The sequence below is a fragment of the Simochromis diagramma genome, unplaced genomic scaffold (genome assembly GCF_900408965.1).
Source record: "Simochromis diagramma unplaced genomic scaffold, fSimDia1.1 OVJJ01000123.1, whole genome shotgun sequence".
Classification (NCBI taxonomy): domain Eukaryota; kingdom Metazoa; phylum Chordata; class Actinopteri; order Cichliformes; family Cichlidae; genus Simochromis; species Simochromis diagramma.
Window position 1 is genome coordinate 369,852 of NW_024386778.1, and position 26,484 is coordinate 396,335.

General features: G+C 43.9%; 3 protein-coding genes across 11 annotated transcripts in view; 2 read left to right on the plus strand and 1 right to left on the minus strand.

The window, feature by feature from the left end:
* Positions 1–2,875: 2,875 nt before the first annotated feature.
* ftr83 (finTRIM family, member 83) lies at positions 2,876–7,127 on the plus strand. Of its 2 annotated transcripts, XM_040010815.1 has the most exons (8): positions 2,876–3,535; positions 3,861–3,956; positions 4,141–4,374; positions 4,473–4,632; positions 4,780–4,842; positions 5,174–5,242; positions 5,902–5,984; positions 6,256–6,373. In XM_040010815.1, exons 1-7 carry the CDS (start codon positions 2,960–2,962, stop codon positions 5,952–5,954), a joined length of 1,251 nt encoding a protein of 416 aa, XP_039866749.1. In that variant the 5' UTR covers positions 2,876–2,959; the 3' UTR covers positions 5,955–5,984; positions 6,256–6,373. The 2 variants fall into 2 exon arrangements, with proteins under 2 accessions (XP_039866749.1, XP_039866738.1); XM_040010804.1 differs by lacking the exon at positions 5,902–5,984 and having other exon boundaries at positions 6,256–7,127.
* A 1,414-nt stretch (positions 7,128–8,541) lies between these two features.
* ruvbl2 (RuvB-like AAA ATPase 2) lies at positions 8,542–13,494 on the plus strand. 2 transcript variants are annotated; one of them, XM_040010848.1, is made up of 14 exons: positions 8,542–8,664; positions 9,421–9,475; positions 9,615–9,670; positions 9,797–9,938; positions 10,115–10,244; positions 10,329–10,395; positions 11,372–11,478; positions 11,607–11,700; positions 11,778–11,996; positions 12,065–12,183; positions 12,297–12,416; positions 12,497–12,626; positions 12,745–12,859; positions 13,127–13,152. In XM_040010848.1, exons 2-14 carry the CDS (start codon positions 9,421–9,423, stop codon positions 13,150–13,152), a joined length of 1,380 nt encoding a protein of 459 aa, XP_039866782.1. In that variant the 5' UTR covers positions 8,542–8,664. The 2 variants fall into 2 exon arrangements, with proteins under 2 accessions (XP_039866782.1, XP_039866774.1); XM_040010840.1 differs by lacking the exon at positions 8,542–8,664 and adding an exon at positions 9,221–9,314 and having other exon boundaries at positions 13,127–13,494.
* Positions 13,495–23,677: 10,183 nt separating this feature from the next.
* spns2 (spinster homolog 2 (Drosophila)) overlaps positions 23,678–26,484 on the minus strand; it is a 71,674-nt gene continuing 68,867 nt past the window's right edge. For all 7 annotated transcript variants that reach the window (XM_040010951.1, XM_040010915.1, XM_040010899.1 and 4 more), the window contains one exon: positions 23,678–26,385. In XM_040010951.1, the coding sequence (XP_039866885.1) occupies positions 26,371–26,385 (15 nt within the window). In that variant the 3' untranslated portion in view covers positions 23,678–26,370. The remainder of the gene's footprint in view (positions 26,386–26,484) is intronic.

Here is a 26,484-nt window from a genome sequence, read left to right on the forward strand (position 1 = left end):
ACATTTGCTCCACCTTCAATTCATAGCTTGCATTACTTCATACACGAGGTAGTTTCACCTCTCCGTATTTGGTCAGGTTTCTGATAAGCCAGTTTTCCTTCCTTCCTCCAGAGTAAAGGGAGCATTGTGCTTACAGATTAACCACCTGTTTTTGGACAGCACGACTGCCAAAGGGGAAAAATCTTTGAATCAAAGTTTTAAATGCTTGCTAGAAGAGTGAAAGCTTAACAGCACAAGTTTGGTCAAATGTATCCCGTGCTCCGAGGAAGCCAATCTGAAGCATAACAGTGTTTACAGTCAGTTTTATTAAGGTTTAAGCAGACGCCCACTTTAAAGAGTGGCAGGCTTGTTATCAGGCTGTTTTCTCCAACAAAGCAGACCGAAACTCCGCAGTCATCCACAGTCATATATAGTCCAAGTTCAAGGGGAAAGGTCACCCTTTATTAAAGTGCAGCGAGCATGGTTTCTTCAAGGTGAGCGCAGGAGAGCGCTCGCTGTTTGATCAAAGGAAACGAGTGAAATGAGAGCTTAAAAAGTGAAAATGCAGGAATCGGTCATCAGTGCATACACAAGATTTCAGTGAAAAAGACTGTTGCAAGAGAAGAAATGTTGCTTGACAGGATGCATAACTCACATAGGGATGATCCAAAACGTAGAACAGCGTTCAAAGTGTCTAACAGCTCGTTCTGCGGCTCAGAACTGCATTCCCGTGTTTTTTCATTTGTTGTGGTAATGATAAGGATGTAGAGATGTGCACATCCTTTGTTATTGTGATGATATAAAGTTTTGGTTTGCTCGAAAGTGAGTCCTGAAAAAAAGAAGGGAACGGTATCAAATCCTTACACATGCACACTAACGATCATTGTTAGGCGCTATTTTAGGTCGTGATGCAGCTGAACTGTTTATAAGGAAACCTGCAGCCAGCAGCGAGCCACGACAAGAACATCAGCAGAACGTAACGCTGGAGTCAGGGGATAAGGAGAGAGCGACGGTCTGTGGCCAGCAGCAGCAAAGCCTCGGTGGTGTCTTGTTGTCGCCTCTTCAGTGAACCTGCCAAAGGACGTGCAACAGATTCACAATGGTTTATGCTCCCTGACCGGGCACGCTGACATCCTCACAGCTGAACTTTGTGTCATGATGCTCGAGAGCCCTCTTTTTGAGCAACGCGGAAAAAACTGAATCACAAAGTCAGAGAACTTTAAAAGAAGCTAAGATCTCAGCGCTCTCTGTTTCTACATCCCTGTAGGGAGAGGTCGAGTCACATGGAAGGAATAAACTCTGACAGATGCTTATTTGACCTTTTTGCTCCGATCACTGTGTTTGCTGGAACTGGATAACGGGCGCATGAAAAAACAAAACTATGCACAGATGACAAAGTGAAATATCGTCTCGTAGCTCCAGACAGTTTTTCTCCTCCAAAGAATCAAACAAAGAATTTTTTTTGTTTTATGGAAATGAAATCAGAAAACAGAAAATCTGCCATCAGGACAGACATGCTTTCTATTGCATCACTAGCAGTTCTGTCGTCAGTTTAAAAGGGTGTGTTGCATGTCACTGGCATGTAATCAGATTACAAACAGATGAGCAGTGTTACAGAGCACAAGTTACAGACTGTCCTAAAATGATTCAGCATAAAATAAGAAATGAAATTAAAGAAATCCTGTGAAAAGTATCTATTTAACTTTACCCTAAACTAACACTGACTTTAAATAAGTTACGTTAACCCGGATAAGCTGGAGGAGGTGGCTGGGGAGAGGGAGGTCTGGGCCTCTCTGCTTAGGCTGCTGCCCCCGCGACCCGGCCTCGGATAAAGCGGATGAGGATGAATGGACGTTAACTGCAGAGAAGAGTGATGGAAATCCTTTGAATGCCAATGAACTTGAAATAAAATAAGTAACTTTTACAAACCAGAGATTACATAAAGATATTTGTGATGCTTTTTCCAATATCAGTTCACAAAGTTTTGAATCACCTCCAGTGAGGAGTGCAACCACAGCCAGAGCAGCTTTGGTTAAATGCTACGTGTGGTCATACATGTCAGCTGCAGTTACTGTTGTTCACAGCCGACCCTGTAATGCTGTTTAGACCCTGCTGGCTCTCACACAAAGGAATCTTTTAAGCAGGCTTTCTTGGCCCTTCTGTTATCTCGGCTATCAAGTGTAGTTGCATTCCTATCTGACACTGAAACTCCGGCCGGGAGGCGTGTTCGCCATAAAGTAAAATATACAGAGGGAAGGATTTTGTGTGTGTGATACATTATTAAATACTTTAGCTTCTTATTGGTGGAAACGTTACAGTTGAGTTCGTGTATATGAGAACTGTGGCATCCTGTCAGAGGAAATCAGTGGCAAAGCAAAATAAAAACGGTTAATAATTAACTGGTCACAGGTGAAGTCAACTTTAGCAAATCCAACAGACTGAATCTGACCGGCGCTCGCAGAAGGTTTTACTCACTCGTTTACATTTGATGCCATTTTATTTATTTTATTATTACACATCTTATTCCCTGAAATGTGTAACACCTGTTTTATGGTTTTTCTTTCACTTCTGTTAAAAAACAAATAATGCTTCAGTTCCTATAAATATTACTTGGTATCCTTTGATTACACATCGTTGCTGCTCAAAATTTCCTATCTTAGTTTGGACCTTTTGTTTTTTTACAGTGTCAAAATGTAATAAATGGAAACTACAACTCTTTGGATCAAATATTTTCAGATCGCACATATCATTCATTTTCTCAGCATTCTGTAACACATGGATCTACTCATTGTGTCCTTTTCTTTCTCCGCCCTTGTTTTACTGGTTTCGGCTTAACCTGTTTATCCTCCCTCTCTGTTTACTCTATATAAGTTGCACCCGCACTACCTGTGCAGTCACTTTGCCACAGTGCTGACACAAGTGAGGCTCTGACTTCACGTCATCTTCTCGGCGTTAGAGGGAAAAGAAGCAAACTGTCTCCATGTCTTTTGACCAAGACACCTGCTACCTTTGTAAGGAATATCTCAGGGACCCTGTGTCCATCCCATGTGGCCACGTATTCTGCTCCATCTGCCTGAAGACATACTGGGATCATGCTGAACACACCGGCTCGTTCAACTGCCCGGAGTGCAGGGTTTCCTACAGCAAGAGGCCAACTCCGAGGCGCGTCGGAGGCTCAAGGAACTCCACGCTCCAACGCAACTCGGAGTCCTTTCCGCCTCCACCTCCGTCCCCCGACTACAACGTCGCTGGACCCCAGGATGTAGGTTGTGACATCTGCGTTGGGAAGAAGCACAAAGCCATCAAGTCCTGCCTGATGTGTCTGGCGCACTACTGCGAGAAGCACCTGAAGCCCCACTACGAGTCGGCCACCTTTAAGAGGCACAAGCTGGTGGATGAAATCGGCCACCTGGACAGGCAGATCTGCCCGCAGCATCAGAAGGGTCTGGAGCTGTTCTGTCGCACTGACCAGATGTGTATCTGCGTGCTGTGCACGGTGAAAGAACACAAGGGCCACGACATGGTGTCAGCTGAGCAGGAGAGATCTGAGGAACAGGTAGGCAACACCCTCGTACCGGTCCTCCTTTGGTTCAACAATAACGCTAAAACGTGTGACAAATAAGGGTCAAATATTCCGTATTAAAGCTGTAACACGGTGCACTACAGCAGTTAAAGGGTGGGGAGCAAAGCATGAAAGAGCAGCAACAATAGACGCCCATTCATGCAAACAAAGATAAAGGTGTTGGCGTCCAGTGAACCTGGACTCCTGAACTTAAAAGCCAAACATTTAAGCTAATTTTTTTAGACGATTTAATATATTTGAGTTACTTCTACGTAAAGCTCTTGTCATAATAATCATCAATGTTTCAACTGTCTTATAGCAACGGCTGGGTGCCACCCAGGCTGAGATCCAGGAGAGGATTCACGATCGCCTGAAACAGATGGAGGAACTAAAACACGCGGTGGACTCTCTCAAGGTTTGTGCCGCAATCACCGTCATTATCATCCATCAGACAGATACGAGCACTCTGACCGCTACAGGCTGAGCGGAAGCTAACAGCACTGACAGCACTGACAGCATTCCTTCTTCTAAGTGTGTCATCGTAAAAACCAGTGTGACACCAGTTCACCTTACGACACACTCCAATGTCTCCTGTGCAGAACTCAGCCCAGAGGGCGCTTCAGGAATGTGAGAAGATGTTTGGCGACATGATGCGCTCCATTGAGAGGATGCAGCAAGAGATGGCAAAGCTGATATCCTCCAACAAGCGGGCGGCACTCAACAACGCAGAGAGCCATCTGGAGCGTCTGAGTCATGAGATCGCTGACCTGAAGGCGAGAGACAACGAGATCACCCAGCTGTCTCGCACCGAGGACCACATCCACTTCATCCAGGTAACTGGCAGCCGCCAGCAGCTCAGGAAGGCATGCTCATGAAGATAAAAATATAATCTGACAGAACCAGTGTTATCTTACTTTTATATTGTTGTTAGAGTTACCACATGCTGATAGCACAAACAGAGGCCGAGGAGCTGCCGTCGGTGAGCGTCAACCCGTACTTCTCCTTCGGCCCGGTGACCAAAGCCGTCTCTGAGCTGAAACAGCAACTGAATGAATCCAGCAATGACGAACTGGTTAAGGTAGCCAAGACAGGTGAGCGTGAAGACTGACGTCTCGATGTTCACAGAACAGATGCAGCAGGGAATCTGACTACTGCAGTGTGATGTTGCTGTAATCTCACTGTGTTATTTCAAACATATGAAGAAAGCACGATGACTGAACGTTTTTCTGTATTTGCAGTTAACAAAATGACCTTCTGTGAGCTGGAGGATTCCAAAAAGAAACAATATCAATCAATAAAAAGTGAGTCAGTCTTTCAAGAGCATCATTTCACAACTTGCTCATACACACAACAATGAATGAGGGCGGAACAACTTTAGCACAGAGTCAGACTAAAGCCAGGAGATGTGGTGTTGAGTCATAACGCTCAGGCGTTTCATCATCTGGCCCTGTTTCCTCAGTTCTTTCCATTCTCCTGTTAGATTGCTTTACAAGGTGTTTGCCTGATCACTGATAGTGTGCCAGTGTGAACGAGAACGTGACCTCCTGCACACGTATTAGCTGTTCAGGTGCAGCACATTAAAAACTGCTGACACACAACTCTGTCTCATTTTCTGTGTGTTTCCTCTCACAGGTGACGAAGCTCCCGTGTACAAGTCTGTGCCAGTCAAGGAGCCTCAGTACAGGGAGGACTTCCTGAGATGTGAGTCTCTGCTCTGACCCACACTGTTCACCGTTCTCTCTGCTCAGTTCACTGCATGACGCATATTAGATGCTGACGAGGTTCTCTGTCAGACCCTGTGGCTGACCACAAAATCTGCTCTTAGAAGCTACTGTTAGTCCTACAGTGTTGACAGAGGTTGGGACTGATTCACTGCAAATATTGCACAGCTATGTCATCTTTACTTAAGCTGCATTTTAACCTCCTGCAACACGAGCTCTTGTTTGGGATGCATTTTTCATTTCTCCAAATTTTCTCGAAGCCAATAAGTTAAAAAAGAAGCATTGCCTTTGAACAGAAAGGTTTTTAAATACATAAATATATTAAAAAGTATGTCCTCGATATAGAGACAGTGGGTTTGTTTGGCAGCATAACACAATATAGTTTTATGGTCATTATTAACAGAGTGTAAAATATTGATTTTGTAAGATGAAGTGTAAGTCTAAATGTAATGTTCCCATATGAGGACACGGTCTCAGGAGGTTAATCCAGCTTTCAACAGAAATCTTTGGGGCCTCTCAACTTTAGCGCTGGGAGAAACTGCATAGTCATTGACTCACGTCACAGCTGAAAAAGGTCTTTGCTGGAATTCTGTTTGTGGTCAAACTCACAAACAGTGTTTGATACCTTTGGCGTTCCAGATCATAGGCCGGGCAGATCTAGCCGAGGGCGTCGGGTGTCCCACCAGCTGTGACCTGCAGAGGTGGAGGTACACAGCAGTCAGGTGACTATTCTGATTTCCGTGTCCAGCCAGAGGGTCTCTTGCTTTTCCTTCAAAGTGTGTTTTGCAGAAGTTATTTAAACTTCTACCGCAGTTAGTAGAAGTTTAACTGAGATGTCGATGACGTTCTGCTGCTGCTTTGGAGTGGGGTGCTTCAGCTGCTGTAGGACAGATGCTTTGGCTCTATTTGCTTTCCTCATTTACGTTTATCCCAGACTGATTTAAGTTAAGCATTGTTGAGTAAACAATGAACTTGTCTTCCACCCATCTTTAGATGCTTGCCAGCTCACTCTGGACCAAAACACAGCCTACAGACAGCTTTACTTGTCACGAGGGAACAGAAAAGCTGCCCTCAAGAGAGACCCCCAGTCCTACCCTGACAGCCCTGCCAGGTTCGACTCCCTGCCACAGGTCTTGTGTAAGGAGCCCCTCTCTGGAGGCACCTACTACTGGGAGGTAGACTGGAGTGGGGAGGGGGCTTCCATCGGCATCGCCTACAAAGGCATCAAGAGATCGGGCTACAGTGACAGCTGCCGCATCGGCTACAACCGCAAGTCATGGAGCCTTTTCTGCTCTGATTCCAGTTACTCAGCCCGCCACAACAAGGACCAGCAAGAGGTCAGCGCGCCCTACTCCTCCCGCATCGGCGTTTTCCTGGATCACGCCGGGGGTACTCTCTCATTCTACGCTGTTGGGGAAACCATGTCTCTAATCCACCGCTTTAATGCCTCCTTTAGTGAACCTGTCTATCCAGGCTTCTGGGTTTGGTATGAGTCAGCCATTACCATTATCCAGCTGTGATAAGTAACACATCCAAAGATCAGTGGGTGTGGAATGACGCAAAGTACTGCTGTTGTGAGAAAATATGCTTTTGTTTCCCCCTTTTTTTCTGATATTAGATCGTTGTTTTGTTTGGTATCTGATATGTGCTGATGGGGGAAACGATGCTCGATGAGCAAATATTCAGCAAATCAACATGTGTTCAGTGTAAAATCAGTTGCAGAAAGTCAATGAGCATTTACTAATTCAGAAATAATATAGTATATGCATATTTACACTATAATTCAAAATAATGAACCTTGTACAATGTGATGACCATTTGTGATATTTTGCTTTTTTTATCAAATAAACTTTTGGTAACAAGCATGAGCTGTGATGCGGATTTTTTCCTCTCATTTCTTCTACGATGACGAGCTTCCTAACTCACTCTTCAAGCTAATCAGCTCTGAGCCAGATCTGTAAGATCTTTAAAAGGCAGACATTTCCTGCCATTAGCAACATCACTCACAGTGCAATTATTTAATAAGCAAATGTAAAATAGACCCAGCTTTGAGTGTGGACTGGGGGGAGATGGTGTGTTTGTGTGTGCTTAAAGCACAGTGTTTTGAAAAGCAGCTGAGAGGTGTTTAAGGAACTCTACAGGAACAGGCGAGGTGTACCTGAGAGGTTTCTGTGACGCTTAAGACTCGTTCAGCTGAGTGGAAGTATGACTGAGTCCTAATGTATCGTCAAGTTCTTCATTAAAAAGTTCTGAGTTAGTTTAGTTTAGTTTTTTTACATTTATTATTCATTTATTTATTTATTTATTTTGGTTTTGTTATCGAAGTTTAAAATAAAATAAAAATTGTTCCGAGTTAGTGTAGCTACTCAGTAGCACCGAAATTTACCTTTTACCGTGCAGCAGTCGCTCTGCTGTGATGTTTAAATAAAGCGACTTCAGTTTGTGGACTCTTAAGCCTGGGCCTTGAGGTGGAGCTTGAAAGGTCTAGTGGAGAGGATATGAAAACCCCTCCAGAAACCTTGAGATTATAATCAGCAGGCAGGCTTTCCCATTGTTCAATAATACTGCAGTCTTGATTTGTAAGCTTTTAAAATTACTTTTTGCAAATATGAAGCTGAGCTTGAGACAAAGACGACAATAAAAATCTCAAACTCATCTCCATAGTTTGGATTATAATATTTCTCAGTTTAAAAACTGAAAGAGGCTTTTACACAACAAGATGAATGAAGCGGAGCCTGTAGAAAGCAAACGTTTATCTGGCCTACTGCATCATCAACACCACTCTGCAAAAACTTTGGCTTCAACTTCGAAATTCTTAAACCTTTAATGTAACTCGGGGCTCTTGCAGCCTCTGGTGGACAAACGTCTGCAGTACTAAGTTTGAGCAGGTTTTTTATCGTGGCTGGTGACTGAAGTGAAAGCTTCCGCTGTTAGCGTGTACAAACAGTAACTAAAACAGAGCAAAGTGCTTCCTTGGATGGTCCAGTTTACGTACAGTATGACATTGACATCTCTACAACATCTCAGTTCCGTAACCCAGCACATTACACCAGTAAATATTAAAGGTTTCCACGGACGGGCTATTTTGTTGCAAAAAGAAAACGTAAAAAGGGAGTTAAAGGGAGCCTAGCACACAGTTTAACCACTCTGGACTGAAACGGCTACACGGATTCAAATGTCCATAATATAATCCAGGACACCGGTAAGGTTTCCTGCCACTCCCTGTAAATCACAAGCTCGTGCTGTCCTTTTACCATCGAGTCCATAGAGGGCAGTCAACCCAAACATCCCCTAGCAGGGAAAAAAAAAGAAAAGAAGCTGTTTCTGTACGGACGCTTTTAATCTGCGCACCATTAGAAAGAAGCGCCGCATTCTCACATTTTCGCAAGTGTGGCTGCACAGGTGAGTGTTCATGCGATCAATATAAACAGTGTTAACTCCAGGCTTTCGCACCGTGGTGTTACACGATGTGTCCTGTAGGATCATCCTTCCATGTTCTGTCGAACATCACGTCTTCGTCTTGCTAAGCAGGAGTTACTCAAAGAAGAAAGCTTTGAATGGAGCTAGCTAATTTGCTAACATAACATTAGCTGGCGTTAGCATTACTTGTCACTACCCTTGCTCTGTTTACTTGGCGCCAAACGAGATTTGTGGATTTCGTGTACCACGTTATTAAATCTGTGTTATGGTGATACCCGAGCTTTCCGTTGCTTATATGAAAAAGTAAAAATATGAAGAATAAAAAGCCTTAGAAACCAGGCTAACGTAACGCTAACACTGTTCTTACTCTGTTGTGGCATGCGCTCAACTCTGTCACTATGACAACCAACTGACCAGGACGGGCTCTTTAAAGTGTTAATTGTTTGACAGTCTAACTACTTAATGTTGTGGTAGTCTTATCACCAAAGCTTTTTGTTTTTTAACATTTATTTAATAGTGACTGGGTTGTATGTCGTTAAAACGTCAGTAGAAATATTTGAATCTCTTGCTGGAGCTAAATTTTTTTTTTATCTGTTGTTTGACATTCTGACATGGAGTGGGATAGTCTGAAGGTCTAATACTGCGAAATGCCTGTTTTTAAATGTAAAAGTAGTGGTAGGAAACCGGGCAGGATCACTCTATAGTGATTAATGAATGATCTTTCTGCTTTTAATACAGATGGCAACTACAAAGGTTCCAGAGGTTCGAGACATCACACGAATCGAGAGAATTGGTATGACTGAGACCCGGAAACACATGATGATTGGTTACTGTGTGATAGTGCTGTGATAGGTGCACATGGTACCTGATTTTTGAGTTTTTTTTACTTCCTGTGACTCACATTATTTTATCTGTTTTCACCTTGTGTTTAGGTGCACATTCTCACATTCGTGGCCTTGGTTTGGATGATGCTTTGGAACCAAGACAGGTAGCGTTAAGTCTTTAAATGCCTTTTTTCTCTCTTTCTTAAGGGGCATGTAATGGATTTGTGACTTAAATATTCTGTGTCTGTGTAGAGGAGATGTGCCTTTTACATGTCTATGTTCAATTCCAGGTGTCTCAGGGGATGGTTGGCCAGCTGGCCTCCCGTCGAGCCGCAGGAGTCATCTTGGAGATGATCAAAGATGGCCACATTGCTGGCAGGGCAATACTGATTGCTGGCCAGCCTGGCACAGGAAAAACTGCAATTGCTATGGGTAAGATCTCCACTGGAAGCCTCCAGAACATAATATTAGCCCCAGCTAGAAGAGATATTGGTTTCTTGGATTGATGGAATTGGCTTAGGGTACATTTTTGTTGCTCCCAGCTTGATTGGCAGAGTGTGGGTTCAGCTGAGACTTTGTTTTTGATTTTGGGGGGTTTTCCAATGCAGGCATCGCCCAGTCTCTTGGCCCTGATACACCCTTTACAGCACTGGCTGGTAGTGAGATCTTCTCCCTGGAGATGAGCAAGACTGAGGCACTTAGCCAAGCTTTTAGAAAAGCCATCGGAGTAAGGATCAAGTGAGTGAGCAAATGCTGTAATAGAGTTTGGTAAATCTTCTTATACGAAAAGAACTGCTATTAACTGTTTTTGTTTTTTAACAGAGAGGAGACGGAGATCATTGAAGGAGAGGTGGTCGAGATCCAGATTGACAGACCAGCCACAGGAACGGTAAGCAGCTTCCACTCGTAATATAGTGAACCCAGTCTTTTTATGTGGTTCTTTGGGAAGTATTTTATTGGTCACACCAGGGTTGGGTGATATGTAAACATTTTCCAGCCTACAATCGTCCGTCCAGTAATCGACAATGGGCGATATATTTGCACCTGCGCAGACTTTTTGATGGGCGGAGCAATGTAGTCATGCACAGACTGATTTGCACGTTTACAACACAGAGGAAGTCCAAACATGGACGAACTAATTTCCCCCCAAAATTAGGGCTGTGGCGTTAACGTGTCAATCATCACGACACGACAAACTGCCCGAAATGCGTTGACAGAGACATTTTAGGGATTTCGACTCAGTCTGCGCTCCTGATGGGTTACTTGTTAATCGCGTTAGTCGTGATGACGGCACGTTAACGCTGACAGCACTGAAAAAATATGAAGTCGCCAATTTGGGATTTTTAAACCACATGAAAGAGGTAAACCTGAGGATGTAACCAAAGCGGTGTGCGGCTTGTGCAGACGTATAGTGCGAGCAAAGCACTCAAACACGGCTAACTTGCATGAGCACGTACGTGTCCACCATGCAGCTGAGTATGCTAGGCTATCACCAACTTCTGCAGCTACATCATTATTAGCAAATTTACTCATGGGCAAATAAATAAATCGTCCTTGTGAAAACGATCGCTGATGGGCTGAGCCTGTCGTCGACATATTCGTCCAATCGCACAACCCCAGGTCACACCAGTGGTAATCGCTTCTGTCAGTCTGCCCCAGCACAGCTGTGGCTACAACTGTAGCTGCCTCCACCAGTGTGTGAATGTGAGAGTGAATGAATAGTGGAAGTGTACAGCGCTTTGAGGGTCTTGAAAAGCACTATATAAATGCAATCCATTATTATTATTATTATTATTATTATTATTATTATTATTATTATTATGATACTTCATATAACTTACTGAGAAGTTTGTGCCTTGGATCAGGGTGCAAAGGTGGGCAAGTTGACGCTAAAGACTACGGAGATGGAGACGATCTACGACTTGGGCAACAAGATGATTGACAGTTTGAGTAAAGAGAAGGTGCAAGCGGGGTAAGTTCAGTAGGTGATCTTGTTACAGGACCTGTTATGTGATATGAATGTTATATGAAGTTTTACAGCATCACGCAGACTTGCACAGGACTCGTGTCTTCTGAGCGTTTCTGTTGCTTTTCTCTCAGAGATGTTATCACCATCGATAAAGCCACTGGAAAGATCACCAAGTTGGGGCGCTCTTTCACCAGAGCCAGAGACTACGATGCCATGGGAGCTCAGGTCTGTTGTCACAGCGCTCAGATCGTGCTGTTGGATGATGCAGTATTTTAAAATCAATTTCTTTACCATCTTTTTAGACGCAGTTTGTACAGTGTCCTGAGGGAGAGCTGCAGAAGAGAAAAGAGGTGGTCCACACAGTGTCGCTCCACGAGATCGATGTCATTAACAGTCGCACACAAGGCTTCCTGGCTCTTTTCTCTGGAGACACCGGAGAGATCAAGTCTGAAGTCCGCGAGCAGATTAATGCCAAAGTGTGTGAGTGGAGGGAAGAAGGAAAGGCCGAGATCATTCCAGGGGTGAGTGTTTTTATATGCTTCTATTTGCTTTTCATGAGTTTCTGTTAAACGTTTCTCTCTTGTTGTAGGTGTTATTTATTGATGAGGTGCATATGCTGGACATGGAGTGCTTTTCCTTCTTGAACCGTGCCCTGGAGAGTGACCTCTCCCCAGTTCTCATTATGGCCACCAACAGAGGCATCACTCGGTACTGTTTTTCCAAACCATACTGCTTTTAGTCAGCCTTCCGCTTCAGTAAAGGTAATACTGAATAATTTGGGTGTTTCATTAGTAATGTGCTACTCACTCGTCTCCCTGCAGAATCCGTGGAACAAACTATCAGAGCCCTCACGGCATCCCCATCGATCTCCTCGATCGGCTGCTCATCATCGCCACCTCCCCTTACACCGAAAAAGAGACGAAGCAGATCCTGAAGATCCGGTAAAAACGCATGTTCATAATCAGCAGACGCTTCCATCTTCTGCCGCAGATGAAATGTAAAGCTGAGGTTTCCGTTTCAGGTGTGAGGAGGAGGATGTGGAGCTGAGTGAGGAGGCTCACACAGTCCTCACTCGTATCGGCATGGAAACGTCACTGCGCTACGCGATCCAGCTGATCAGCACCGCAGGGCTGGTGTGTCGTAAACGCAAGGTAAGCTCGATGTGAACGACTTCAGCAGCTGCACGTGTATCACATCCATTGCTTCTTGAGTGTGGTGTTTCTTTAGTTTTGTCACGTTGACTCTGTTGGTGCCGTTTGTTTTTTGCAGGGCACAGAGGTTCAGGTAGAAGACATTAAAAGAGTTTACTCTCTGTTCCTGGATGAGGCCAGATCCTCTCAGTACATGAAGGAGTATCAGGATTCCTTCCTCTTTAATGAAACACGTGAGTTTGCTGTTCGTTCTCTGTATCAGCAGCTCGTGCGTTCACACAAGTTAAACGCTGGTTTTCACCCCTCGTGGGAGTAACTAGTGTAGATTTTAGGTTTAGAATACTAAAAGTGATCTGAGGAGAAAAACGCTGCGATGTGAAACGGCGTTATTCCCAACTCAGTGCTGCAGTCGTGCTGGAAAAGAAGACGCTCGGTTTTCTTTCTGTGTAAATATGCAGGTTTGACATGACATGATGAACAGATGTGTTCTTATGTTTCAGAAACAGCTGCTATGGACACCTCGTAATGAAGACGATGCTTTCTCTTCCTCCTCTGTGAAGTTTTTTTATGCTGTTCGCCGTCATCTAGTGTTGGTGTCGATTCACAACCGGACTTCTTCCCAAATTTGAGTTTAGCCTCTTGAATTAACTGAATTAGACTGGAGGTGGACACTGAATTGTCCTTGATCTCCACACTGTTTAAATTCAAATCTATTGGACTGAAATTCAATCGAATTTTGAAATGACCCCAGTTCTTCATCTCTGAGGCCTTGTGGCGTGAATATCCATTCCTTAAGTGTTTGTTTTATGTTGTTGACCTTTTACATGGTTTAATTTTATGAAAATAAGTAAACAAGCTTTTCTAAGCATATTGAGATTCTTTCTTTCTTGTCCTTTAAACTTGAAAGCTACGAAACAGTTTTTCACATGTTTCAAAGTTAGCTTTTGGAGGGTGCAGGCTCACATAAACATGAGAATGATGTGTCTGCCTGACCAGGCGGTGGTGCAGAGTCTGGTCAGGATTGATCAGTGATCAGTTTATTACCCCGGCTGAAGAAAAAAAAACGTTTGGATGTAAAATTTAAAACAAAATCACTCATAACGTTTATCACTAATAAAATAGTTACAGTTGCTACCACAAGGGGGAGCTCAAAGATCTTTACTGTAAGCCTGGTCCTGAGAAACCATGCACTGTGCAAACCGCTGGGATGCCTGCGAGCCCTTAGTGTGCATTTTAATGAGCAAATTGAACAGCACTGCATACAGCCTAAAAATATCTTCCTGTTGAATCACTTCAGCGTGTTTGATGCGTGTCGTCCTGTAAATGTCCTGCTTGAGTCTGTAGGTGTATAGCAGGCTTTGACACTCACTCTAGATTTTCCTCTATTCAAATGTTTAGACCCTGCGAGTCTCGTCATCCTTGTCATGTCATATTTGACATGAGTATTTAACCAGAAATCTGACACAGGGTTCAACCAAATCATGTTTTCAAAGTGAGTGTATTTTATCTAAGTCATAAATTGTTGACAATGTGACAATAAATAAGTAGTTAAAGTGCTGTTTGGTATGTGGGCATATCAAGCGTATTATAAAAACTGTTACATTGAATAGATCACACTGGATTTTTGGTCCCATAGTCATATAGGTCACATTTAATATGTATTTTTTAACAGGTTTCTTCCTGTTAAAAGGGAGTTTTTCCTTCCCACTGTCGCCAAAGTGCTGCTCATAGGGGTCATATGATTGTTGGGTTTTTCTCTGTATGTGTTATTGTAGGATCTACTGCACAATACACAGCACCTTGAGGCGACTGTTGTGACTTGGCGCTGTATAAATGACAGTGAATCGAATCACTCCATTTCTACATGGATTCATTGAAACCAGTGAATCTTCTAAATTCAGTGTTAACATATATTGGACAGCCATATTCAAATGTCTGCGATAGGCCAGTATCTACCAATAGCATCACCAGCAACCTTCAGCTGAAATGGGAATATCACCTGACTGTTTCAAACCAATCAGAGCATGTTAATCAATTTTACCTACATATGATCAGCGAGCAGTGCAGACTGCCTGCTCTCATGCATATTTAATGTTTAGTTGGTGTCTGGCAGAGAGTTCTTACCCTGCTGCCTACATCCCATAAATCCCTCAGTCCCACGAGGCTTCTGTTGTGCTGCCGCCTACCACCACATCCGATGATTCTCCCACTGGATTTGGGGCCGAGACAAACTTCCCAAGGAGCCAGCCTCACTGTTAGCATTTACAGAAGCGATATGGTGACGCCTTTATCGTGTCCGTCGTTATCAGGATGGAGAGCCACGTAAACTGAATCCTCTTCCTCTGAGCAGAATTAAGAACAGTCTCATTTAATATGGATTTGAATACACTTGACCTCAGGACATTTGTCTTCAGCGTCAGTGCGAATGCAGATCACTGTTTACAGATCGCACTCGGCTCGGCCCCTTGGGTGGCAGCAGGTTTTGGCTCCCACTCTTTGTCTCCACACCGCTGTCCACAGGCTACGAGGCTGCACAGCATGCTAACATGTGGCATTTTGCCTGTTTCACAGATTTAGATGCCCTTTTTCTCCTCCTAGTATTCTGCAAATGTCCTCTCCACAGATCCCCACCCTTCCACTGACTTTATCTCCTCTTTATTTGTAATCAGCACTCAGTGCTGTTCTGTAATCATTGAAGCGCTTTGAAAACACGGCCAAAGTGCTTCAACGAGCTGGGTCAAAGTGACAGCCAGGCAAGCACTATCCTGCACTATTGACTGTGTCAAAGGTCATTTGCCATTCTCATAGCCTAACAAGCCTCTCCACATGAATCTCATTAGGTGAATGTATCCATACCAAAACCAGAACGGACGTATTGATCAGTGATATTGTCAGGAAAGGGTTTTGCTCTAAAGTAGTGAATGATTTTTGTCACCAGTTCATGGTGACAAGTTGTAGAGGCAACAACACAACAAAGAAATGGAGGATTTTGTGCTTTTGGACTGTGTGGTTTGGTCTGATTGCTTACAGCTACAAATGAGGCTCACTCAGGTGTTTTACTGCAACACTGACTGACAGCATGGGTGATGGTGTCCTCTTCTTATCAGTACGTCACACTCGTCATGTCCCCTTTTCTTTATCAGTTGCACTTACTGCTATCTAATATGCTTCATTTAAGCACTGCTCAGACGCGTGTTTATGTCGACATAAGCAGCGAGATCTCACTGAGGTCTCAAAGTTCAGCAAGTTTAGCACGAAGCAATATTTCCTGTCCTCCTTATTTTTCTGTCCTGCCACATTTCCTCGTGTGATGTCATTCATGTCCTTTGAATAGCATTTGAGGAATTTGGAATGTGGCGTCTGTGTAGGCATAGCATTCACGTCTATTTCCTGAAGTCTCCGAGAAAAAACGAAATCTCTTAGCGCCATATGTGAACAGGCAGAGAAGCTGTTCCTGCGGTAAAATCAAAGAGGGAGGTCAGTGGACGTGCAGCACGCTGGATGGATGTGGTGATGCCATAAAAACAGGGTTAAGTGAAGCAACTGATGCTCCTCAAATTTGTGTCCAAGTCAACTGAGGGATTATTTCATGTGACTAATTATCTTCTAAACAACTGTCCCACTGAAACAGCTTTGGGCACCACATTTGTACATCCACATTAACTTCTGAATTCACGTCATAAAGCAGTTTCAAATCCACAGAGCTTGTGTGGCGATGTGCAGTCAGCTTCCCATCGCTGTCGGCCTGCGTGCAACGCCTGGTCGGTCACTAACCACTCTGAATTATGTACTGGCTCCATTTGAGTCTTTGCTCAGTGACATCCGTTTCTTTGTGGTTAACATGTCTCAGCTCTTTATTCTCTGGCTGAGTAAGAGCTGAGGAAAGTGTGAGCCCACAGCAAAGACAGGAAGCTGGGCTCAGCTGTGCATCTATAATGCAGCTAAACACTGGGCAGGACTAATGTTGGGCTATAAGAATGACTTATGTCAGTTTGGTAGCATACAGGTAAAAATGAAGGATTATTTTTTATTCAAATATGGACTTTGATATTTAGACATTCACAAATTTCATGCAAAATATGAAAAACCAACCTGATGGGTGGAAATTCAGCCATCGGTAACACTACAAAAGCCACGGACATAGCAGCCTTGCTGTAAGTGTGAGTAGATGTATTTGGTAACTGTAATGACATCGTGCTGAAACAACTGGAAAAGTGTAACCTGTTTGTATTCTGACATATATGGATTAGCTGTTAGCATCTGGGAACACTGAGTCTGATGGAAATCATTTGCTTTGCAGAAATGTGATCATAGAGAAAACATTAGGAAAACTGAATTTCTATATTTTCCAGTGGTTTAGTGATTTAGTGCCACTGTCAGTGTTAACCCTCTCCAGGCAGGCGTTGCAGATTTGCAGCAGTTAAAAACGAACAATCTGATTACCCCACATACATATTTTATGAGTTTTGTTTACTCAGAAGTACCACTGCAGGACTTGGTTGTGCATTAGCAACAAAAAGTCTAATTTGAGCCTGAGAGGGTTAAAGGAAAAGTCAGAAGGTCATCATCATTGGGGCGACCGTGGCTCAGGGGGTTGGGAAGCATATCTATAACCAGAAGGTCGCCGGTTTGATCCCCGGGCTCTCTGTCCTGGTCGTTGTGTCCTTGGGCAAGACACTTTACCCTACTGGTGTTGGCCAGAGGGGTCGATGGTGCGATATGGCAGCCTCGCTTCTGTCAGTCTGCCCCAGGGCAGCTGTGGCTACAACTGTAGCTGCCTCCACCAGTGTGTGAATGTGAGAGTGAATGAATAGTGGCATTGTAAAGCGCTTTGGGTGCCTTGAAAAGTGCTATATAAATCCAATCCATTATTATCAGGATTCGTTTATTTTCATCTGATATCTGTACAAACATTCAGAGCAACCATTCAGTCAAGAGCCAGACCAGCGGCTGCTGTTCCTAAAGGGTCGACCAGCTTGACAAATGGGACTGTGGGTATTGTAGGTATACTGCAGCATGGCTGATCCAGCCCAGTTGGAGCACCCAGGGATGTGCACATCAGCTATATGTGTAATATGTTCCTTACATCAAACATGTTTCATTTGACTACACAGAGCAGCAGATATCCTCTCATTTGGTGTCTGACCCCGTTTAAAGTAGAAGAGGTGTGGTACTGCAGGTGTGAGCGATTTACTCTGTCATCTCGTTTGCATGCACCTGTGTGCAACCAGGAAGCGGTGACTGTTTGTGTGTGTAGCTACTCCATGTAATTTGCCTTCCTCCACACTGTGGTCGGCACTTTCTCACTTCTCCACACACAAATCATTCACAAAGCTGCTTCCACACCTCTGCTTCTTGTGTGGGAGTGATGAATGCGGATGCTACCCACACACATGGGCGTGTGCATAAATAGCCTCAGTTCACGCTGCAGTGGAAACATCAGCTCTAAATATGGAATCGTGGGATTAAAAATAGCACCATCATCCAGTCTTTGCAGGCCAAGCATAAGCTCATGTTTAATTCAGAAAACTCTGGTATTCATAACTCACACTTGCTTCACCCGTGACACTGAACCCACTGTGGTGCTTAACAAGCACACTGCAGTAACACTGTTTCATTGTCAATTTGCATTTCATCCTTGTTAGTAAGCATGCAAATCAAATTAATCCCTCATCCCTGCGGGGACGTCACTGACACAGTTTGAGATGAAGTTACAGTCTCAAGGCCCGGGGGGAAGCGAGGAGTGATCATCATAGCTGGCTGTGGGGTAATGACGTCTGCTCCAAAGACAGCAAGCATGGCCACTTCCTGCCATGTTCTTGACACGTGTTCCTGAATCATTTACTCCTTCACTGACATTGCTGAGCCCACCGACATCTCTTATTCATTCCATGAGGGCAGGAGGGCACCTCGTGTTTTCCCTCGAACATGTGTCAGCTTCTTTAATCGCATAATAACACATGCAGAGATATGCATTAATGCAGACTCTGACAGCTGAAGGTCAGCCGGCTCCACGGGGCTAAAGACATCCATGAAGTCCAAAGTAGAGGAGAGGAAGAGCATCGCTCAAGCCAGCCAACCAATGTGCAGGTCTTAAAAGTTAGCAAATAATAATTTCACACGTGTTGTGTGTTAAACAATAAACCACACTTCCATGTTTAACTTTGATCATTTAATTTTGCTGTATGCTGTACCTCAAAGATCGATTCTTGCACATCTGTTCAAAAATATCTTATAAAATGTGACTGTGTGGGTCTGTAGGAAGCAGCTACACGTCAGCCAGTAGGTGATAGTTCTGCAGGTCAGGTCAAAACATCCTTAAACACAACCTCAGACACAGAGCCAGGATTAACTCCAGGCTGTTGGTTGGACTTTTATGGGATTTGTTGGAGACGGGATGAATTCTAATAATAACGCGCCTTGAGGCGACTTTTGTCTATATAAATAAAATTGAATTGAATTGAACTAATAACATGTTCATACAGCTTATTTTAGCCAATTTAAAAATGGGGCTTTGGGCAGCCTGTTGCAGAAACACATCATTTGCTCCTGTTTCTTTCTGTGGAATGAAAACAGTGTTTTTGCACCAACGGTGTGATTCTTGTTGGTGCAAGCTGAGAGTCGGGCATTTCAGCATCGTGTGCAGTGTATTCATAAAAATGTAGGAAACTACAGAGAGGACACAGAAGAAATGGAGGACTCTTCTTCTGCAGATAAACAGTATCTAAGAGTCATAATTTGAAAGAATAGGAAGACTTATCTGCTCCTTTAACGTGATCAGAAATGTTCTCAGTCTGAAAGGAAACAAAGTCCACCAAACACCAAATGAATCATTCATCACACCGCACAGTAACAGCTTCCCACTGCAAGCACAGTGCAGGATGGAAATCCTCACATGATTATTAAACAAACACATATTTGTTAATAGATTAACAAACCTGGTTGTGTGTTATCTCATTTAAACAGGGCTGTGACAATGCTGCTGTAAAACACTGCTCGTTTACTCCTTTTAAAGTTGTGGAGGGAATATTAGGCTCATCACTGCCTTTGTTCAGCAAACTGGATCAAAGTGTCAGAAACTAAAACAAATAAAGTTTAGGGTTTCAAAATGACAACACTGACGTGTCACGTACAGAGCAGTCGGTGTATTTCTGGCACAAAGAGTTTAAAAACCCTCCATCTCTGTTTCCTGTGTCATATTAGAAGAAAAGCATGATGATGTTGGATATGACTGTCATATAAATACACTGCATTTATTTCTTCTTCTGTTAGTCACACGGAGCCTTTACAATGACAGCGGATGAAAACTGAACAGCTCTCTGCCTTAAGTGAACTTGTGATGGAGCAGTCAGCTGTTTTTGCCTGTTTCCCCTCAGTTGCTCAAACATCACAGAGTTATTTGTAGTTTTTAATCCTTTTGTACTCTCAGCTCCTCCTGTCCTGTAATGTTAGAAAAAGCATCTGCGACACACAGAAATGGTAAAGTGAGGAACATGTAATATGTGACCTGATGAGCAGAGTCGAATTCAGTGCTCAAAAGCAAACATATTGTCTTTGACAGCCTCGCAGATACATCCAGGATGACCTTAAAAATGACGATGTCATCGTGTTTGGATGAAGGTGACCGTGCCTCGGCAGCGTGAGCCGGGTCAGGACGGCGGGTGGTCGGCAGAGGGAAGTGAGAGACTCACAGAGGCGATAGACTGTAAACAGCTGTGGTCTCGACTCCATTTGAGATGAAAGATCTGCTTTCTTTCCTTTTTTTATTCTAAGCTTTATTTTAGTCTTAATCATCAGACCTGACTGCTCTATGCAGTCGACCTTTTTGTGGAAAACACACACTTTGCTTCACATATAGTAACATCTGTTATTTTTGTCGGCTGTTCCTTATTCCAGTTAAGCAGGGACATTTTTGGTATTCGATGTCAGAAAGGCCACGTGTCTTGCAGAACGAGTCGTCATATTCAACAGAGTCTAAGATGAATCAAATATGATAGTGATCGTCCCCACAGCAAACCTATCGTGTCCTGATTCGAGTGACTGCCAAGATTCCACTTTTTCCATCCATCCGTTCTCTTCCGCTTATCCTTGTCAGGGTCGCGGGGGCCGGAGCCTATCGCAGCTGTCTGAGGGCGAGAGGCGGGGTCCAGCCTGGACAGGGCGCCAGTCTGTCACAGGGGTGTCACACAGACAACCATTCACGCTCACATTCAAACCTGTGGGCAATTTAGAGTTTCCAATGAACCTAAAGCCACTAACTGGTGTCTCTGTGGGAGGAAGGCGGAGGACCCGGGGAGAACCCACGCCGCCGTGCTGCCGTGTCTTAGATTTCATTTACAGAAACTATTTCAGGTCTTTATTGAAAGCTCTTTGTGTTTTCAACTTGTTGGCATTCATCAATACTCTAAAATAATATGATGCTTCTTACAGCGTTCGACTGCAAAGACCAATTTAAAGTTTGGAGATCAAAGCTCTGTGAGGTTTGTGCTTCACAGAAAACCAGCAAAGAAACAAACAGAATGACAAACAGGATTTTTATGTATTTCTACAGCAGTGAACTTATTCTGATGATCTTTCTGTATTTGTATGAAATGGATGTGCTGACAGTTTGGAGGCTGTGAACCTGAACTTGCCCCGTGTGTCGTCCTCTGTGAGTGTAAGTGGGCAAAGTGCAGATGGAAATTCCAGCGCTGCTAGAATGGTTCCCTTTTCCTGTCTACGCCCCTGTGTTTCCTGCCTGCTGTACATGACTAGGTGTGTTGACTTTGAGACCAGAACATCGGACTTTGGGGTACATATTTGTCTGACTGTGGGAAAGGGTGTTGGTTTCTTTGGGTCGTTCGCCAACTAAACACTGAATCTCCACTTGGAGCTCGCTCGGACTCCTGACGTCGAATCAGATAGTGAGGTCTAACTGTGGTTTAGCCTAATTAAAGGCCTCCCAGACAACGTCTCAAGTCTTCTTTTGTCACAAAAGCAGCGTGTACTTACTCCTTGTGCTTGTACAGCCTTGTCATAGACCCGTCCACTGGCGCCATTAGCAGTCATGTGAGGGAGCTGCCCTTTCTAATAAGCATCTGTGCAGAGATGACCTTTTGGTGAAGGTGTCCTCACTTCCCGGGAAGTTAAATATATATATATCTCTTTTCTACAGAATGCACAGCACGGATGGAGACCTGTGATGTGTCAGCGTGTCTGTAAACCAATCTCGGGGCTGCAAAATTACTTTGGGAACAGTCTTACAGGGCCCTGCCTCACTGCACCTGAACAATACAGTGGTTCATTCATGGATCAGCTCCTGCCTTCTCTCGCTGTGATGAAAATCAAGTCTTTGTAAGCAAAGATGAGGCGTGTGGAACTAGATAGGATGTAGGTTTATTTCAAAATAAAATTGTTTAAATGCCTTCGATCTGACTCATCCTTTGGTGAACAAAGGCAGGTGACATTTTATTATAAGGTTTACAAAATACTGCTGCTGCTGAATGATGTAGCAGGCGGGCTAATGATGGGTCTATAGCACAGTAAGTGGATTCATTTACAAGCAGAGATGGTTCACAGAAAGCAGCAACAAGAATCAAAGGACTATGCTCATACAATAGTTTCGATTGTAGAAGCGAAATGTGAATAAAAACAGAATGTGATGACTTTCAGACTTTAATGAGAATAACAAACATGTTAAACGTCTGATCTGAGAGAATGAACCCTTTTCTGTAAAGTAACAGCTGATTTTGATGTTAGCAACTTGGGAAGGAGGAACAAAAGCAGGAAAGTAAAAGGAGTTTCTCAGACGTGACGATGGGCAGAGGTTCATCAGTCTGTAAAAACTGTTTTCTGTTTCTGGAACAATTATGAATCCTGTAACTATCTCATCATCTACAGTGCACGATGATTCAGCGCACCTGGAGAAATATCTGTGTGTGAGGGACAAGGCTGAAAGTCAATACTGGACGACCGCGATCAGGCTGAACTGCATGATTCTGTAAAACAGTCATGATTCGGTCCTGCAAATCGCTGCATGGGCTCAGAAGCACTTCTGGAAGTCTGCAAACACAGTTCAAAGGTACAGGCAGGTTTTAGAGCAACATGTGCTCCCATCTACACAACAGCGTGGTGCTGACCTGCCTGCAAACCCAGAGAGGAGACCTGGTTGAGCATCTTTAATCCCACATCACCGTGGAGGAATCAGCATTACTGTCCTTGAAGCCCAGCAGCTGGTCTCCTCAGCTCCCAGATGTTTGCAGGCTGTGGTTAAAAGAAGAGGGGACGCTACGCAGCAGTAAACATCTCCCCGGACCAACTTTCAAATTCAAAATGATCTTCTTTCTTAAAATGTTGATTTTCTCAATTCAAACCTTTGACGTGGTTTGTGGGATCTACTGGGGATAAAATCCGGGTTTGAGAGATTTTCAAATCAATCCACACTTTTCTTTAAATTTACATTCCTCACAATTTCTTTGGCATTGAGTTTGTGTACAACTGTAAGCCCCGGGTCCGTCTGTCAGGTTGATTTGTTGCAGCAGAATGCAGTTAAAGTCTGGTGTCTGCGCTCCAGCAGCCTCTCCCCACAAATACGACACACATGGAAATGAGCAAGTGATGAGCAAACACACAGACACGTCGGCGCGCGTTCTGCAGGTTAAACAGATTGACAGCGAGTCTCACAGGGTTTCCTCCATTTCTGTGACACCAACGCTATTAACATTTTGCCAAGCAACACAAAACTGAAGCCTTAATAACTAAACACTCACTTGTCGGGCCCTTTTTAAAAAAGATTTTTCCTCCTAAAATATTTGAATCCTTGTATTAAAGTTACAAACAAACTACGTTACAGATTAATATCTGCAACTCCAGCCAGAACTAATCCTTGCACCGAACATTAAAGCACTATTTAAACACACACAGATTCTTGCTCTAGTTTACGCGCAGCCTCTAAATATCAGTCGAGGCGCTGCTGCAGTGCGAGCTGTCCTCAGATTCACACAGCGAGACGAAGCAAACGCCGTGAACACTCGCTCGGCCGTGGCGTTACAGACACACAGAGACGCACAGACGTGTGTGTGAATAGGTTTATTTGATTTACAGACCTGTACATTTTTCCATCAATCCACCCACGGGAGCATCACATTCCAGCTCTAAAAGAATACCCTTTGACTTCTCGGACACGTGTACTGACGTCCTCTAAAAATAAAAATAACTTCTGTTTTTTGTTTTTTTCTCTTCTGCTCAACGTGAGTTTATTTGTACAGACTCTTGTATGACAAGAAGCATTTCCTCGAGACATCACTTCAGTGATTGTTAACATACATTTACGACAGATAAAAGGACGGACTGGTGCTAAATCAACTGAATTTTGGCAACGTGAAACTCGATCCATGGCTCGTCTGATCAGAGCGGAAGTTCCTACTGATGACAGACGACGACACGCCAGCGCCGAGAGGCCGGGCCGTCGATGGTGCGAGGCGGTGGCTCAAAGAAATCCCTGATCATTAAATGTGCAAAAATGGTTTTGAATCTAAAAATAAAAACACATAAATGAGCTTAATATAAATTGCATCCTTACAATGAGACTAATGTGTCTTAAAAACAACCCATTGCATTTATTTCTGTGTCTACACGTGGGACATGTCCAATCGTAATCCAGCTAATGCAAAAGGGGCGTGTGTTGTTTCAGTATGACAGGAAAAGGTTTCCAACCCAGTGACACATGGCTCAGTCTATTATACTGCAGCCTTAAATTTCCCTTTATAGAATATTCTTCAATATGTAACAAACAAATAAATACATTGCATCCAAGCCATCATTTACAATATATTAAAATCGCTGCATGATATAGCTTTATATATATATCTCTACTGTAGGTATTCAAAAAGTCCTCTGATAACATTACAAAGGAAAAGAAGATCAATAAATGGAAGGTAAGAAGCTTAGTTCGTTAAGAAGATGGAGGTGGTGTAAACACATCGGGTGGGACAGAATCACATTCAGAGAGCTCCACGCAGTTGGAGGAAGAAGCTAAAGCTAATGATCTGGCAGCAAGGACACAGCCCACACAGCACCCCCACACAGCCAGTGAGTCATGCTCACACATCAATGCTACAGGAACAACCTCGGAGTCTCCTTTTGTTCCTCAGCTAAGGTCAGTGCATCCTCTGCCTTCTGTGGTTCCTTCCAGGTCTGCAAAGTGCATCTTTCCCCCTTAAAACCTGGGATCCCATTAGTGGCTCTGAGGTTTCACAATAATCACTTTCACCCTTCACCATCGCTTGTGTTATGTGCAAGCTACATGCTATAGCTTCCCTCACTGACAATTGTTGTTTTGTTTTCTTCGCGAGAGATGTGTACCCATGGAAACGGCAGGCAGAAATGAAGCTCTTTCAGCTCTTTAGGGGGATTCCTCATTCATCAGTTTGCAACGATACGAGCTCGCGTTTCCTGTTCCTGTCTGGGATTTTGATTCCCCTCGCTAATAAACTGATGCAATGGGATATCTGCAGTTGGAGGGGAAGGGCCTCTTTCCACAATGCCTGTTATTGTAACCGCTGATGATTGGACTGCGATCCACCATTAAGAGCGACTCGGTCCCTGTGTGGGTGGGTGGTGTGTCCAGAAATTCAAAACCAACCATCAGAGAGCGACCTCTTTAAAGGGAAACCGAGCTCACTGATAAGGCAGTGTGAAACAAAAAGGTTGGTTTCTTCTAAATGTTCTTAGTATTGCTTCTCGTGTACATAAACAGTCAAAAGACTAGCATGACATTGACTTTTGGAAAAAGCATGAATAGAATAAATTATAAATATAAATTATATAAACTATACATATCCAGTGTCCACTTTAAATTGCCCAGACTGCATCATCACGGTTAGGAAACAATCATAGGCAGTAACCTCCAGCTTCAAATCCGACATAAACAGAAAACGACACAAACAATCCGAACATAACAAGTTCTCATCCAAGTGGAAACGCACGCGGGGCTCAAAGAAACATCTGCAGGTGTGAAAGCTCCGACTTTAAGGCTCGTTCACTGACCTTTCCCAAAGCAACACATTTTTGGCTCTAGCTTGTTTACATGCACGGCAAAACTTTCACTGTGAAAATACTGGATTTATGGTGTAAACACTGAATTTGCTGTTTCTGCTGTTACTGCGGCGAGACTGTGATGAGTAATGCGACATCAGTCACTTGTTTAAAGAGATAAACAACGCCTGCACCGCTGCTGCGTTTTCCTGCAGCTGCTTTAGCTTCAGCAGAGCATGCGTGGCTTAGTCGAATGCATGTAAACATAGCTAGTGATGAATTCACGAGGGCTGTTGGCGGTCAGTGCAAATCCGAAGGAATGTAATGATGCGATGGCACTTGTTGCAGATCGACAGCCGATAAGAGACAGACAGGCAGACAGACAGGGCAGGTTCGTGGTCAGCATTCAGTAGTTTAGCATCAGGAGGGCTTACGGCGGACTTGGCCTGCAAAAGTTCAGAGGATCCTCACAGAGGCGAGGAGGACACGATCCAAGTGGAGGGTGGGTTGAGCACCTTCTCACCGGGCTGTGGTTTAGAAGGAGGGGCAAGACGCTCCCTCTTTCCAGTCACCTCAGCGAGACTGTAAAAAAACAGAGAGCAGCAGGAGCCAAGAAGAGGAGGAGGATGATGATGATCTTGGGGAGGATGACTGGGAGCATAAAGAAGCCTTTCTTTTATCGCCGTCTAGTCATCCTTTGTCAGGTTTGGTTGTGCATTCAGGTAGCTCCTCATTTGCTCGTCACCTGAGAGGAAGAGAGAAAAAGCTGCAGTTAGAGCCTGGCCGCACCACGGGGAATTCTCCTGTAATTAACGCTGAGGTCGAAAGCTCCCGGGCCATCTGG